The 14,292-nt window shown below is 45.6% G+C and overlaps 1 protein-coding gene across 1 annotated transcript in view; it reads left to right on the top strand.

Moving 5' to 3' along the window:
- CNST (consortin, connexin sorting protein) overlaps nucleotides 1-13,489 on the top strand; it is a 203,321-nt gene extending 189,832 nt beyond the window's left edge. The window contains exons 10-11 of the mRNA XM_073672832.1: nucleotides 9,311-9,431; nucleotides 10,266-13,489. Coding sequence (XP_073528933.1) covers nucleotides 9,311-9,431; nucleotides 10,266-10,471 — 327 coding nt within the window. The 3' untranslated portion in view covers nucleotides 10,472-13,489. The remainder of the gene's footprint in view (nucleotides 1-9,310; nucleotides 9,432-10,265) is intronic.
- The last annotated feature ends 803 nt before the right edge of the window (nucleotides 13,490-14,292 follow it).

The raw sequence follows: 14,292 nt of genomic DNA, 5'->3' as shown, positions 1-14,292 counted from the left end.
GTCTCCCCATACACACGGACGCTGTCTGCCTGTGGGTGATAGACCTTTTCCTACAGACAGGGGTCTCCCCATACACACGGACGCTGTCTGCCTGTGGGTGATAGACCTTTTCCTACAGACAGGGGTCTCTCCATACACATGGACGCTGTCTGCCTGTGGCTGATAGACCTCTCCCAACAGACAGGAGTCTCCCCATACACACGGACACGGTCTGCCTGTGGCTGATAGACCTTTTCCTACAGACAGGGGTCTCCCCATACACACGGACGCTGTCTGCCTGTGGGTGATAGACCTTTTCCTACAGACAGGGGTCTCTCCATACACATGGACACTGTCTGCCTGTGGGTGATAGACCTTTTCCTACAGACAGGGGTCTCCCCATACACACGGACACTGTCTGCCTGTGGGTGATAGACCTTTTCCTACAGACAGGGGTCTCCCCATACACACGGACGCTGTCTGCCTGTGGGCGATAGACCTCTCCCTACAGACAGGGGTCTCTCCATACACATGGACGCTGTCTGCCTGTGACTGATAGACCTCTCCCTACAGACAGGGGTCTCCCCATACACAAGGAGACTGTCTGCCTGTGGGTGATAGACCTTTTCCTACAAACAGGGGTCTCCCCATACACACGGACACTGTCTGCCTGTGGGTGATAGACCTTTTCCTACAGACAGGGGTCTCCCCATACACACGGACGCTGTCTGCCTGTGGGTGATAAACCTTTTCCTACAGACAGGGGTCTCCCCATACACACGGACACTGTCTGCCTGTGGGTGATAGACCTTTTCCTACAGACAGGGGTCTCCCCATACACATGGACGCGGTCTGCCTGTGGGTGATAGACCTTTTCCTACAGACAGGGGTCTCCCCATACACACGGACACGGTTTGCCTGTGGGCGATAGACCTCTCTCTACAGACAGGGGTCTCTCCATACACACGGACGCTGTCTGCCTGTGGCTGATAGACCTCTCCCTACAGACAGGGGTCTCCCCATACACACGGACACTGTCTGCCTGTGGGTGATAGACCTTTTCCTACAGACAGGGGTCTCCCCATACACACGGACACGGTCTCCCTGTGGGTGAAAGACCTTTTCCTACAGACAGGGGTCTCCCCATACACACGGACACTGTCTGCCTGTGGGCGATAGACCTTTTCCTACAGACAGGGGTCTCCCCATACACACGGACACTGTCTGCCTGTGGGCGATAGACCTCTCCCTACAGACAGGGGTCTCCCCATACACACGGACGCTGTCTGCCTGTGGGTGATAGACCTTTTCCTACAGACAGGGGTCTCTCCATACACATGGACGCTGTCTGCCTGTGGCTGATAGACCTCTCCCTACAGACAGGGGTCTCCCCATACACACGGACACTGTCTGCCTGTGGGCGATAGACCTCTCCCTACAGACAGGAGTCTCACCATACACACGGACACGGTCTGCCTGTGGGTAATAGACCTTTTCCTACAGACAGGTGTCTCCCCATACACACGGACACTGTCTGCCTGTGGGTGATAGACCTTTTCCTACAGACAGGGGTCTCCCCATACACACGGACACTGTCTGCCTGTGGGTGATAGACCTCTCCCTACAGACAGGGGTCTCCCCATACACACGGACACTGTCTGCCTGTGGGTGATAGACCTTTTCCTACAGACAGGGGTCTCCCCATACACACGGACGCTGTCTGCCTGTGGGTGATAAACCTTTTCCTACAGACAGGGGTCTCCCCATACACACGGACACTGTCTGCCTGTGGGTGATAGACCTTTTCCTACAGACAGGGGTCTCCCCATACACATGGACTCGGTCTGCCTGTGGGTGATAGACCTTTTCCTACAGACAGGGGTCTCCCCATACACACGGACACGGTTTGCCTGTGGGCGATAGACCTCTCTCTACAGACAGGGGTCTCTCCATACACACGGACGCTGTCTGCCTGTGGGTGATAGACCTTTTCCTACAGACAGGGGTCTCTCCAGACACACGGACACGGTCTGCCTGTGGGTGATAGACCTTTTCCTACAGACAGGGGTCTCTCCATACACATGGACACTGTCTGCCTGTGGGTGATAGACCTTTTCCTACAGACAGGGGTCTCCCCATACACACGGACGCTGTCTGCCTGTGGGTGATAGACCTCTCCCTACAGACAGGGGTCTCTCCATACACATGGACGCTGTCTGCCTGTGACTGATAGACCTCTCCCTACAGACAGGGGTCTCCCCATACACACGGAGACTGTCTGCCTGTGGGTGATAGACCTTTTCCTACAAACAGGGGTCTCCCCATACACACGGACACTGTCTGCCTGTGGGTGATAGACCTTTTCCTACAGACAGGGGTCTCCCCATACACACGGACGCTGTCTGCCTGTGGGTGATAAACCTTTTCCTACAGACAGGGGTCTCCCCATACACACGGACACTGTCTGCCTGTGGGTGATAGACCTTTTCCTACAGACAGGGGTCTCCCCATACACATGGACGCGGTCTGCCTGTGGTTGATAGACCTTTTCCTACAGACAGGGGTCTCCCCATACACACGGACACGGTTTGCCTGTGGGCGATAGACCTCTCTCTACAGACAGGGGTCTCTCCATACACACGGACGCTGTCTGCCTGTGGGTGATAGACCTTTTCCTACAGACAGGGGTCTCCCCATACACACGGATGCTGTCTGCCTGTGGGTGATAGACCTGTTCCTACAGACAGGGGTCTCTCCAGACACACGGACACGGTCTGCCTGTGGGTGATAGACCTTCTCCTACAGACAGGGGTCTCTCCATACACATGGACGCTGTCTGCCTGTGGCTGATAGACCTCTCCCTACAGACAGGGGTCTCCCCATACACACGGACACTGTCTGCCTGTGGGTGATAGACCTTTTCCTACAGACAGGGGTCTCCCCATACACACGGACACGGTCTCCCTGTGGGTGAAAGACCTTTTCCTACAGACAGGGGTCTCCCCATACACACGGACACTGTCTGCCTGTGGGCGATAGACCTTTTCCTACAGACAGGGGTCTCCCCATACACACGGACACTGTCTGCCTGTGGGCGATAGACCTCTCCCTACAGACAGGGGTCTCCCCATACACACGGACGCTGTCTGCCTGTGGGTGATAGACCTTTTCCTACAGACAGGGGTCTCTCCATACACATGGACGCTGTCTGCCTGTGGCTGATAGACCTCTCCCTACAGACAGGGGTCTCCCCATACACACGGACACTGTCTGCCTGTGGGCGATAGACCTCTCCCTACAGACAGGAGTCTCACCATACACACGGACACGGTCTGCCTGTGGGTAATAGACCTTTTCCTACAGACAGGTGTCTCCCCATACACACGGACACTGTCTGCCTGTGGGTGATAGACCTTTTCCTACAGACAGGGGTCTCCCCATACACACGGACACTGTCTGCCTGTGGGTGATAGACCTCTCCCTACAGACAGGGGTCTCTCCATACACATGGATGCTGTCTGCCTGTGACTGATAGACCTCTCCCTACAGACAGGGGTCTCCCCATACACACGGACACTGTCTGCCTGTGGGTGATAGACCTTTTCCTACAGACAGGGGTCTCCCCATACACACGGACGCTGTCTGCCTGTGGGTGATAAACCTTTTCCTACAGACAGGGGTCTCCCCATACACACGGACACTGTCTGCCTGTGGGTGATGGACCTTTTCCTACAGACAGGGGTCTCCCCATACACATGGACGCGGTCTGCCTGTGGGTGATAGACCTTTTCCTACAGACAGGGGTCTCCCCATACACACGGACACGGTTTGCCTGTGGGCGATAGACCTCTCTCTACAGACAGGGGTCTCTCCATACACACGGACGCTGTCTGCCTGTGGGTGATAGACCTTTTCCTACAGACAGGGGTCTCCCCATACACACGGACGCTGTCTGCCTGTGGGTGATAGACCTTTTCCTACAGACAGGGGTCTCTCCATACACATGGACGCTGTCTGCCTGTGGCTGATAGACCTCTCCCTACAGACAGGGGTCTCCCCATACACACGGACACTGTCTGCCTGTGGGCGATAGACCTCTCCCTACAGACAGGAGTCTCCCCATACACACGGACACGGTCTGCCTGTGGTTGATAGACCTTTTCCTACAGACAGGTGTCTCCCCATACACACGGACACTGTCTGCCTGTGGGTGATAGACCTTTTCCTACAGACAGGGGTCTCCCCATACACACGGACACTGTCTGCCTGTGGGTGATAGACCTCTCCCTACAGACAGGGGTCTCTCCATACACATGGACGCTGTCTGCCTGTGACTGATAGACCTCTCCCTACAGACAGGGGTCTCCCCATACACACGGACGCTGTCTGCCTGTGGGTGATAGACCTCTCCCTACAGACAGGGGTCTCTCCATACACATGGACGCTGTCTGCCTGTGACTGATAGACCTCTCCCTACAGACAGGGGTCTCCCCATACACACGGAGACTGTCTGCCTGTGGGTGATAGACCTTTTCCTACAAACAGGGGTCTCCCCATACACACGGACACTGTCTGCCTGTGGGTGATAGACCTTTTCCTACAGACAGGGGTCTCCCCATACACACGGACGCTGTCTGCCTGTGGGTGATAAACCTTTTCCTACAGACAGGGGTCTCTCCATACACATGGACGCTGTCTGCCTGTGGCTGATAGACCTCTCCCTACAGACAGGGGTCTCCCCATACACACGGACACTGTCTGCCTGTCGGCGATAGACCTTTTCCTACAGACAGGAGTCTCCCCATACACACGGACACTGTCTGCCTGTGGGCGATAGACCTTTTCCTACAGACAGGAGTCTCCCCATACACATGGACGCGGTCTGCCTGTGGGTGATAGACCTTTTCCTACAGACAGGGGTCTCCCCATACACACGGACACGGTTTGCCTGTGGGCGATAGACCTCTCTCTACAGACAGGGGTCTCTCCATACACACGGACGCTGTCTGCCTGTGGGTGATAGACCTTTTCCTACAGACAGGGGTCTCCCTATACACACGGACGCTGTCTGCCTGTGGGTGATAGACCTTTTCCTACAGACAGGGGTCTCTCCAGACACACGGACACGGTCTGCCTGTGGGTGATAGACCTTCTCCTACAGACAGGGGTCTCTCCATACACATGGACGCTGTCTGCCTGTGGCTGATAGACCTCTCCCTACAGACAGGGGTCTCCCCATACACACGGACACTGTCTGCCTGTGGGTGATAGACCTTTTCCTACAGACAGGGGTCTCCCCATACACACGGACACTGTCTGCCTGTGGCTGATAGACCTTTTCCTACAAACAGGGGTCTCTCCATACACACGGACACTGTCTGCCTGTGGGTGATAGACCTTTTCCTACAGACAGGGGTCTCCCCATACACACGGACATTGTCTGCCTGTGGGTGATAGACCTTTTCCTACAGACAGGGGTCTCCCCATACACACGGACGCTGTCTGCCTGTGGGCGATAGACCTCTCCCTACAGACAGGAGTCTCCCCATACACACGGACACGGTCTGCCTGTGGGTGATAGACCTTTTCCTACAGACAGGGGTCTCCCCATACACACGGACACGGTTTGCCTGTGGATAATAGACCTTTTCCTACAGACAGGGGTCTCTCCATACACACGGACACTGTCTGCCTGTGGCTGATAGACCTCTCTCTACAGACAGGGGTCTCCCCATACACACGGACGCTGTCTGCCTGTGGCTGATAGACCTCTCCCTACAGACTGGAGTCTCCCCATACACATGGATACTGTCTGCCTAATTTACAGTTTTTTTCTGTCACCGCTACTTATTGTGATCAGAGCAAGGCAGTCAAGTCCTTGCTGGTTGCAGCGTTTTGATCACAGTAGTTACTTTGTGTGGTGACCACAGATCCAGGCACCAGGGCTGCAGCGGTGAGAACAGGTCAGCCGATGATTGTGCCGCCTGGACCTGCGGTCACTGATCACTCACCGTCAATTATGGTGCTGCAGCTGGCAGTAATGACCGCTCCCCTCTGATCACTGTACTGCTGAGCTGTGACCAGGGTCAGTGCTGGGATTGTGCAAACTACAAGCCCTCTCATTGCTCCATTGACAGAAACATAAAAATATTGCAGGTATCTGAAAATGGCAATGCAAACATTTTATTTTTAATACAAATTTCAGACTCTATAATAAAAAAAATCTATACAAGTTTGGTATCACTGTAAACATACTGACTTGAATAATCTTGTTACCAAATCATTTTTACCATACAAAGAACCCCAAAATAACAATATGGGAATTTTGTTTATTCACTTCATGTTTATATTACGCTGTGAAAAAAGGCACCATCTCAGTTTTGACATCAGCAGGAAAGCTAGAATCTGCGCTGCTGGCCGTCCTCTGTGGCACGATCAGTATCACACAGCAGTCACCTGTAAAGTAGCGCTGTGCTGTGCTGTGCTGCGCTGTGCTGAGCTTTATCCTTCCCCGTTCTGTTTGCAGGTGCCCAGAAGGGGAGCGGAGCAGTGAGGTCACACACCTGCAGCAGATCCAGCCCACATTTACTGCAATCTATTATCAACTAGCACTACACTAGATTTTCATGGCAAATTTCAGCAGCTGCTCCCCCTAGTGTTTAACAACTGAAACTATCAATACTTTTTAAAATAGCTTTTCATAATGGCATTAAAAAAAGTTAGACAGTTTGAGGGCTCGCTCAGCGTATTATACGGACGTGGGCTGTTTGTGTTATAACCGGACATTAGCCTTATCATTGAAAAGGGTTATTCAGATTCATTTTTTTTTTCACACCGACCAAATGTCTGTGTGAAAAAAATTGCTGCATGCACCTCCCTTCTATATTTCGGATGAGACTCTCCCATTCAAGTTCATTTGAGCACAAAAAAAATCAGATCTCAAACGAATCCTTCTTATTGCATCTGCTTTTTACAGTTACTCTGCAATTCTTATCATAGGACACTGTATCTGATCTTGTAGATTTCATTAAGTGGAGATGAGTGAAAACAGATGCCGTACAGATGTCATACTGATGCAAAATATGAACATGCGTATGACACAGATGGAATACGAATGAAAATTATCTGTGTTTTCTTTTTCATGGATAAAAATCGTGCTATTTTTCATATGCTCTTCTGAACCCCACCTAAAGATGCCCCTAATTTGTCCTCCAGTATAAACTACAATGATAAATCTCATGCAATTTATGATTATCTCATTTTAAAGCGTAACCTTCGTTTTATTTGGTTATTCATAAATCAATGTAACACGTGAAAATAAGAAACTTTGTAGTATACCTGATCAGAGAAATCTGCTTCTTTCTCCCCCTAGACTGATCAGTCATTCTCAATTTCTGGGTAAAATCTGTCTTCAGTGAACACAGATTTTCCCACTGAGATAGATGACAATTAGTGCTCATAAAGTTCTATGGAGAACTGTAATCATCTTTTCAGGAGAGCTTGTAGCAGAATGTCCGTGTCTGCCTCTAGCTTCCCCCTCCCACTGCCCCATAGAAGTTTAAAAGCACCAACAGCCATATCCTGTCTCGGTAATGGGAACATTTGTCTTCACTGAATACAGATTTTAGCCATGAAAAGAATGATCAATCCAGAGGGAGAAAGAAACCAATTTCTCTCTTGAGATTAGCAAAATTGTTTATTTCCATGGTTACTAGTGATTTATAACCTTCCTAAAGTCATTCTAATGAACATTGTCATTGACGATACTTATTAAGTCATTTGTATGATTCTAATGGTTGCTGTTGTTTATTATGTGGTGTTATGTTAAAATCGAAAATGAAGCCTTTAACAAAAAACTGACGTTATACTTTAAGGGCCTGATTTTTTAATACCGGTGTTGTTGGCGCCAGTCTTGATGGGGGGGTTCTGCCGTTAGAAGCTCCCGATCCATGAAGAGGTGCGTGAGTGGTGTGCGCCTCCGTGCGCTACGCCAGAAATCTCACTCCGGTCAGGTATTGGGGTGAGATATCTGGCATAGGGAACACCACAGCTCATCATGAATTAGAGCTGGGGGAACTGACGTGAAGATGCCAAAAGGCGCAACATTTAGGTGCAGCTCTGTTTTCCCAAGCTTATACGCTAGAAGTCTGGGCTGAAAGCTTTGATGAATCGGGCACTACGTTTTCTCGTTTAAAATTTTTTAAATAAATCTGCCCCAGTGTGTTTTGGTGCTATTCTTATGGCATTTTGTTTCCATTGGCTTCTTAATAGGACTTGAAAACCTAATGCAGAAAATTACATTAAATTAATAAAATACCACTAAAACCTGTAAAATGCTTGTTGCATATGAAAAACACATTTTAAAATGCAGGAAGAGCTGAGCATGTAGCATTCACTAATAAATCTAAGTCCTCGACTCTTACATGTGACACGTTGCTGAACATATTCCAAGCAAGGCCTCATTCACACATCAGTATTTTGATCAGTGTTTCAAACTCCACAACACAGAACAGAAGTCAGTCTTTCAAGTTTTTTCTCTGTAATTTCAACTCCTGGTTTTGGCATACAAACACTGATGCAAAACACGGACGTGTGAATGAAGTCTAAGGCTGAATTCAGACTTCTATGTTTCACAGTCTGTATGGGGACCACTATACCCAGACAGACCACAGGTCTCCTCATCCACTCTGAACATGTCAGCAGATATGGTGAAGTTCTGGCGAAGAGACCTTTGGGCAGTCAAAGCATTGCAGTCCACATATGAACTGTGAAATACAGACCTCTGAATTCAGCCTAAGCTGAATGATAACCAATATGATCACCATTACAGCATTTCTGGAAGTAGTCACCCAGCTTTCCAGGAGTTCTGAATCGTAAATATAAGTATCTTCATATAAAATGTATGCGTAGCTAACACTTAAAGTTGTATTCTGAAGTTTGGAAGTTACCTTCTAACCATAGGATAGGGAATAACATCTCAACAAGAACTGGGGCTCATGATGGTCGATCATGCGCTCGGCCGCTCATTCATTTTTAATGGTGCCGCCGGAGAGATCAGCTGGTCTTCCGCACCTCCATAAGAATGAATGGAGCAACAGTGCAAACATGATGGACCATCATCAGAGTCCCGGTTCTTGTAATTGGTTCGGGTCCCAGCAGTCGGACCCCCAGCAATTAAGAAGTTATCCCTTATCCGATGGATAGGGGAAAACTCCCAAACTCGAGATTACTCCTTTTAACTTGAATAAGTTGGTGGTAGTTACATTTTTTTTTCAGTAGTCGGTATTTTATAGATGCAGGAAATGATTATTTCCTTTGTGTTCATGACTAGGTGAACCCTGCCGCTGGTTTGGTCTCTATATTGAAAAAACGTAATGGAAGTGAAGGAGAAAACCACAAGCAGATGAAGAGAAAAGTGAGATTCGAAGAAACAGAAGATGCTCTTGACCAAGGTTTGTAGAGGACTTTATTGTAACTGTTGGGTGAATCCTATATGTTATTCTATTCAGCTTCTCCTTCTTTATACCGGGCTGTCCACAAATTGGTCTGCATGTACAACATGACAGGTTCCCTTTAAGGGTAGAGACAGACTGCAGTATAACCTGTGCAATGATCCCATGGCACTGAACGGACTGGCCAGCACCTCTCCTGACCTGAGCATGACAGCTTGATGGATTTTTATGCAGCTCTCAAGGTCAGGTCAGGAGATCAGACAGCCAGTAGGAGGTTTACTATGTGATTCTCACGAAAAATATGGCAGTGTGCCACTGCCCTGACTGTCGAGCTACAGCTGCAGTCGAAAAGCCATTTTATTGAATCTAGTGACTGCAGTTATCACTCTGTGGTTTAAATCAATTAGTAGCACTGCAAAATATGTAGCTGGTCTCCATATAAAATTCAGAGAGTCAAAAACTAAAACTGTTTAACTGGCCATTAATTGGATTGTCACCTTCATTAGGGGATCTTTCACCTATGATCTATGTGTGAATGGAACAATAGGAAGACCGTGCAATCACCACTCCTATAGAATTGAGTTACGGTTGCACATGCTCATTACCACTTCAGCCACACACACAACATTGGAAAACCTTCTACCTCCCGCTCTTAAGATCCATGGGGGTCCCAGCGGTTGGAACCCCCGTGGCCATATATTTATCACCTGATACATCCTGTTTATGGAACAGCCTCTTTAAGGTCATGGAGTTACCAATGCTTCTGCCTAGCATTAAGGATAAATGGCTAATATACTGTCAGACGTGTAATCCTCATTGTATGTTTTATTGCAGAGGAGATGGGCGGAGGATCCTGCATTCTGCTGATCGCACTTTGCCTTGCCACGGTGTTTCTTAGCATTGGTGGTACTGCTTTGTACTGCACATTTGGCGACGTGGAGTCTTCTGTATGTAAAGATTTTACAGCAAACATGGACTTTTACTACACTCAGGCTGTACAGGGAGTGGAAGAGTTAAAGCACTGGCTGTTCGTCACATAGCAGAACAGTCCTCCTGGCTGTTATCTGCTAATAAAAACTCTGAAAACATTTCATTTGAAGATGTACAAGATGATTATGCTGTAATATTTTAACTTAGTAGTAAAAAAAAACCTAAATAAATAACTATATTAACGGGGGGATGACAAAATGATGTTTTCAACGTGACAAACAATTCCTGCAGTGACTGGTAACCACTGAGGATGTACAGTCCACCTACTGTTTTTACAATTTATTATATCGAGTCTGTGTATTGTCTGTACAGTTAAACTCACTGTTTTTTATTGTATTTTATTTTTTTTTGTGTGATGTGTAATTTAAATTTCTGTTTGGCGACTGCTCTTCTGTGGTCTGAACACTGAAACATAAGTGACTTTGTAAATCAACCTTTAGATCATGATGTCAATTTATAGATTTTCTTTTAGTGGAAAGGAACCATACTGATCCGTTCTCCTCCATTTTCATGTTAATTAACTTTTTTTTAAAAGGGGATGTAATTTTTATATATATATATATATATATATATATATATATATATATATATATATATATTTAAAAGAGACCGTCGTTTTAATTTTTATTTCATAAATGAATAATGAAAATAAGCAACTTTATAATATATCTTATGAGGAAAATGTATTTATTTTACTCACTTATATAACGCCATTAATTCTACAGCGCTTCACAGATAATATCATTGGGGCTCACAATCTAAATTCCCTATCAGTGTGTCTTTGGAGTGAAAATCAGCTTTTTTCACCTTATTGATTGATCTTTGATTCTCAATTGATGAGTAATATTTTTCAAATCCATATTCAATTAAGACAGATTTTCCCATTACTGAGAAAGGACATAACAGTTTTTTTTACTTTTAACCCCCTCCCAACATCCACAGTAGGGTGTGTGTATATGGTGCTGGCTCAGAGGCTGAGCCTGCCCCATACCCAGCAGATAATGGCTACATGTCACAGCCAGGAACTGCCACTAACAGCTTATGGCAGAGATGAGCGCCATCTGTGTCTGTTATCCTATAAATTGCTGTTGTTAAGCTGTGACCGAGGCATTTAATGCGTGTGAACTGAGTAGGTGCCATATCTCTTGCACATCACACCCTCTGCAGCTCACTGATGGGCTGATATCACAGCCTGTGACTGGGCTTCACAGGTGACAGTGACTACTGAAGTATTGCTGTATATAGTTCAATTGATCAGATGACTGCAGGTCAGCACTACCAACACACAGTCACCCTTTTTTTACCCTCATTAAAAATAAAGATATTGAAAAAAAAATACACGTGGTATCTGCGCATCCCAAAAAGTGTCATCTGTCAAAGCATAAAATCAACTAACCCAATCGACATGCTGTAAACAAACAAAAAATTAGAAATGCTAAAAATGCATTTTTGGTTACCGCAGTGTTGAGAAAAAACACAATGAGAAGCTAACAAAATGTCATAGTTATCTCAAAATGGTATAAAAAAATCACATGGCCACGCCCCACATAAAACCAGCACTCACATAGCCCTTGACTAACAAATGAATACGTTTCAGGTCTCGGGGAAAAAACAACACAACCCCCCAAAATTTAGCACCTTTCCGACTTTTTTAAATTTTTTTTCACCACTAAAATAATAAAATATCGCCGTAATTGTACTGATCTGGAGAATCACAATGCCAGGTCAATGTATAATGACTGTTGTAATTAACAAAATCCCCAAAAATGGCGGAATTATGTTTTCTCACAACTTCATTGCACTTGGAATTTTTTTTCCTGTTTTCAACTACATTTTATGGTGTCACTTAAAAGTACAACTCGTCCTACAAAGAAAACCAGGCCCTTAGACAGCTATGAGGATGGAAAAATAAAAAATAAGTTATGACCCTTGGAAGAAGGGGAGGAAAATACTAAAACGGATATTAGCCATGTCGGGAAGGGGTTGAAATTCTTTGGGGAGGGGAGTGGGTGGGTGAAGGGAAGAGCAGAGCTAGAGACAGACGCAGGCATTCTGCTGCAAGTTCTTCAGAAAGGACAATTACAGTCCTCCATAGAACTTTATGAGCACCAACTGTCATCTCCTATCCCAATAAAGGGAAAGTCTGTAGTCACTGAACACAGATTTTACCCGTGAATTGAGAATTTTTAATATAATGAATGATCAGTCCTGGAGGAGAAAGAAGCTAATTTCCCTTATAACTTATGTTAAAAAGTTTTTTTTTTCTTTTATTTATTTTCACGTGTACTATTGATTTATGGAAAAAAAAAACGGCGGTTGCTCTTTAAGAATGATTTTAGGCTTTAGTAATACAAGACATGGTGAATGGGTACTATTCATTACGTGATGAGCGAGACAACATTATTCCAGAGGATAATTTTTGCACAAATCAACTAAATTTGTACAATTTCTTAGGTTAACCCATTATACCATCATTCATGTCTTTGAGGGTAATATGTTGTTTTTTTTCTGAGTATGTTGGTACTGGCTGGCCCAGTGCGTTTTTCATGGTAAAATATATTTATTTTTGTTTCATCAGTTTAAAGGGAATTTTCATTCTTTTTGTGACATGTTTTGATTACGACCTGTTTCTTAGTTGATGTTTATGCAGCAAGTAAGGCATCTTGAACCATTGCTGTGTGATATTTTTCAAATTATTTTTTCAGCTTATTTAGATCAAACCATTTGCTGTTTGCATCGTTTTGTCTTTTTTGCCTCCCATACTTTTAATTTTTAACCAGTAAACCATTGTAAGCTCTAAGAAATTACAAGAAAGGAGAAAATATATTTAAAATAGAAAATAATACCACAACAATGAAGTATCATGGAAAAATTAGCAAAAGGATATTTTTAAAATACTATATTGTATGGATTTTGCACGAATGTCAGGTTGTCACAGTCAGATCTGTGCTCATCAGTGTCACTTTGTGCTACCTGTCTCTCGAATGTTGTCACATAATCTGTGCATACATTTTTTTGCCCTTTCCGAGATAAATAAAGAAAAAAAAGAAGATATTTTACATGGTTAATCTGCTGTTTGACTTTTTATTTATGGCATGACATAGTGTAAAAAAGATGCTCACACAAATGGGACAGAATAAACAATAACATTCAGTCACTTAAATTGCAGTACTAAATGACCGCCAATCATTTTTGTTTGCTGATTGGCTATCGATTTATTATCATATTGACAGGCAGACCACATTTACTATGTGCACAGAATGATTAGTAATAGATCTGACCTTAATCTCGACAGCGCAAGTCCAGTTTACACAGTATGATATGAGCAATGATCATATACAAAAACCAAATGATTCTCCCGATGACCAAAGCGTGTTGCTCTTTTCTGATAATCTTGCAGTATAAATTCACCTTTATTTTAAGGAATTTTCTCTTGGTTTTTTTTTTCTCCATTTAGCCAAGACCAATACAATGACTTCTCTACAGTTTACTGCCTAGAAATCTTTGGCCCTTCCACATGGAGATGCTCAGACTCTATAGGAAAAACAACCTATAAAACCTGATGGCATTCTTTGCTCACCTTGCAATCTCTGGTACCCCATGTTTCAAGAATTCTCGGAGTTCAGTCTTCCAGAGAGTGAATAAATAGAGGGCTGGCTGTGCATGAACCTGGCCATATGGCATGACACACCTATCAGTCATTTATGGAATACCTGGTTATTAAAGGGGTTGTCTACAACTTGGACTACTAATTCTGAAGAACTATATTTCCCCCATGTAAAATTATAAAAGCTTTCACTCATGTGTGAGGTGGGCTAGTATATGGTCTCCCATGCTGGTATGTGCTTCCCCCATCCTGTCCCCACCATCC

This window comes from Phyllobates terribilis, unplaced genomic scaffold (genome assembly GCF_046119375.1).
Source record: "Phyllobates terribilis strain yellow unplaced genomic scaffold, ASM4611937v1 Scaffold_3__8_contigs__length_932513732, whole genome shotgun sequence".
NCBI classification, from domain to species: Eukaryota; Metazoa; Chordata; class Amphibia; order Anura; family Dendrobatidae; genus Phyllobates; species Phyllobates terribilis.
Note: the sequence above shows the minus strand (reverse complement) of the source record. Positions and strands in the feature narration are given on the sequence as shown.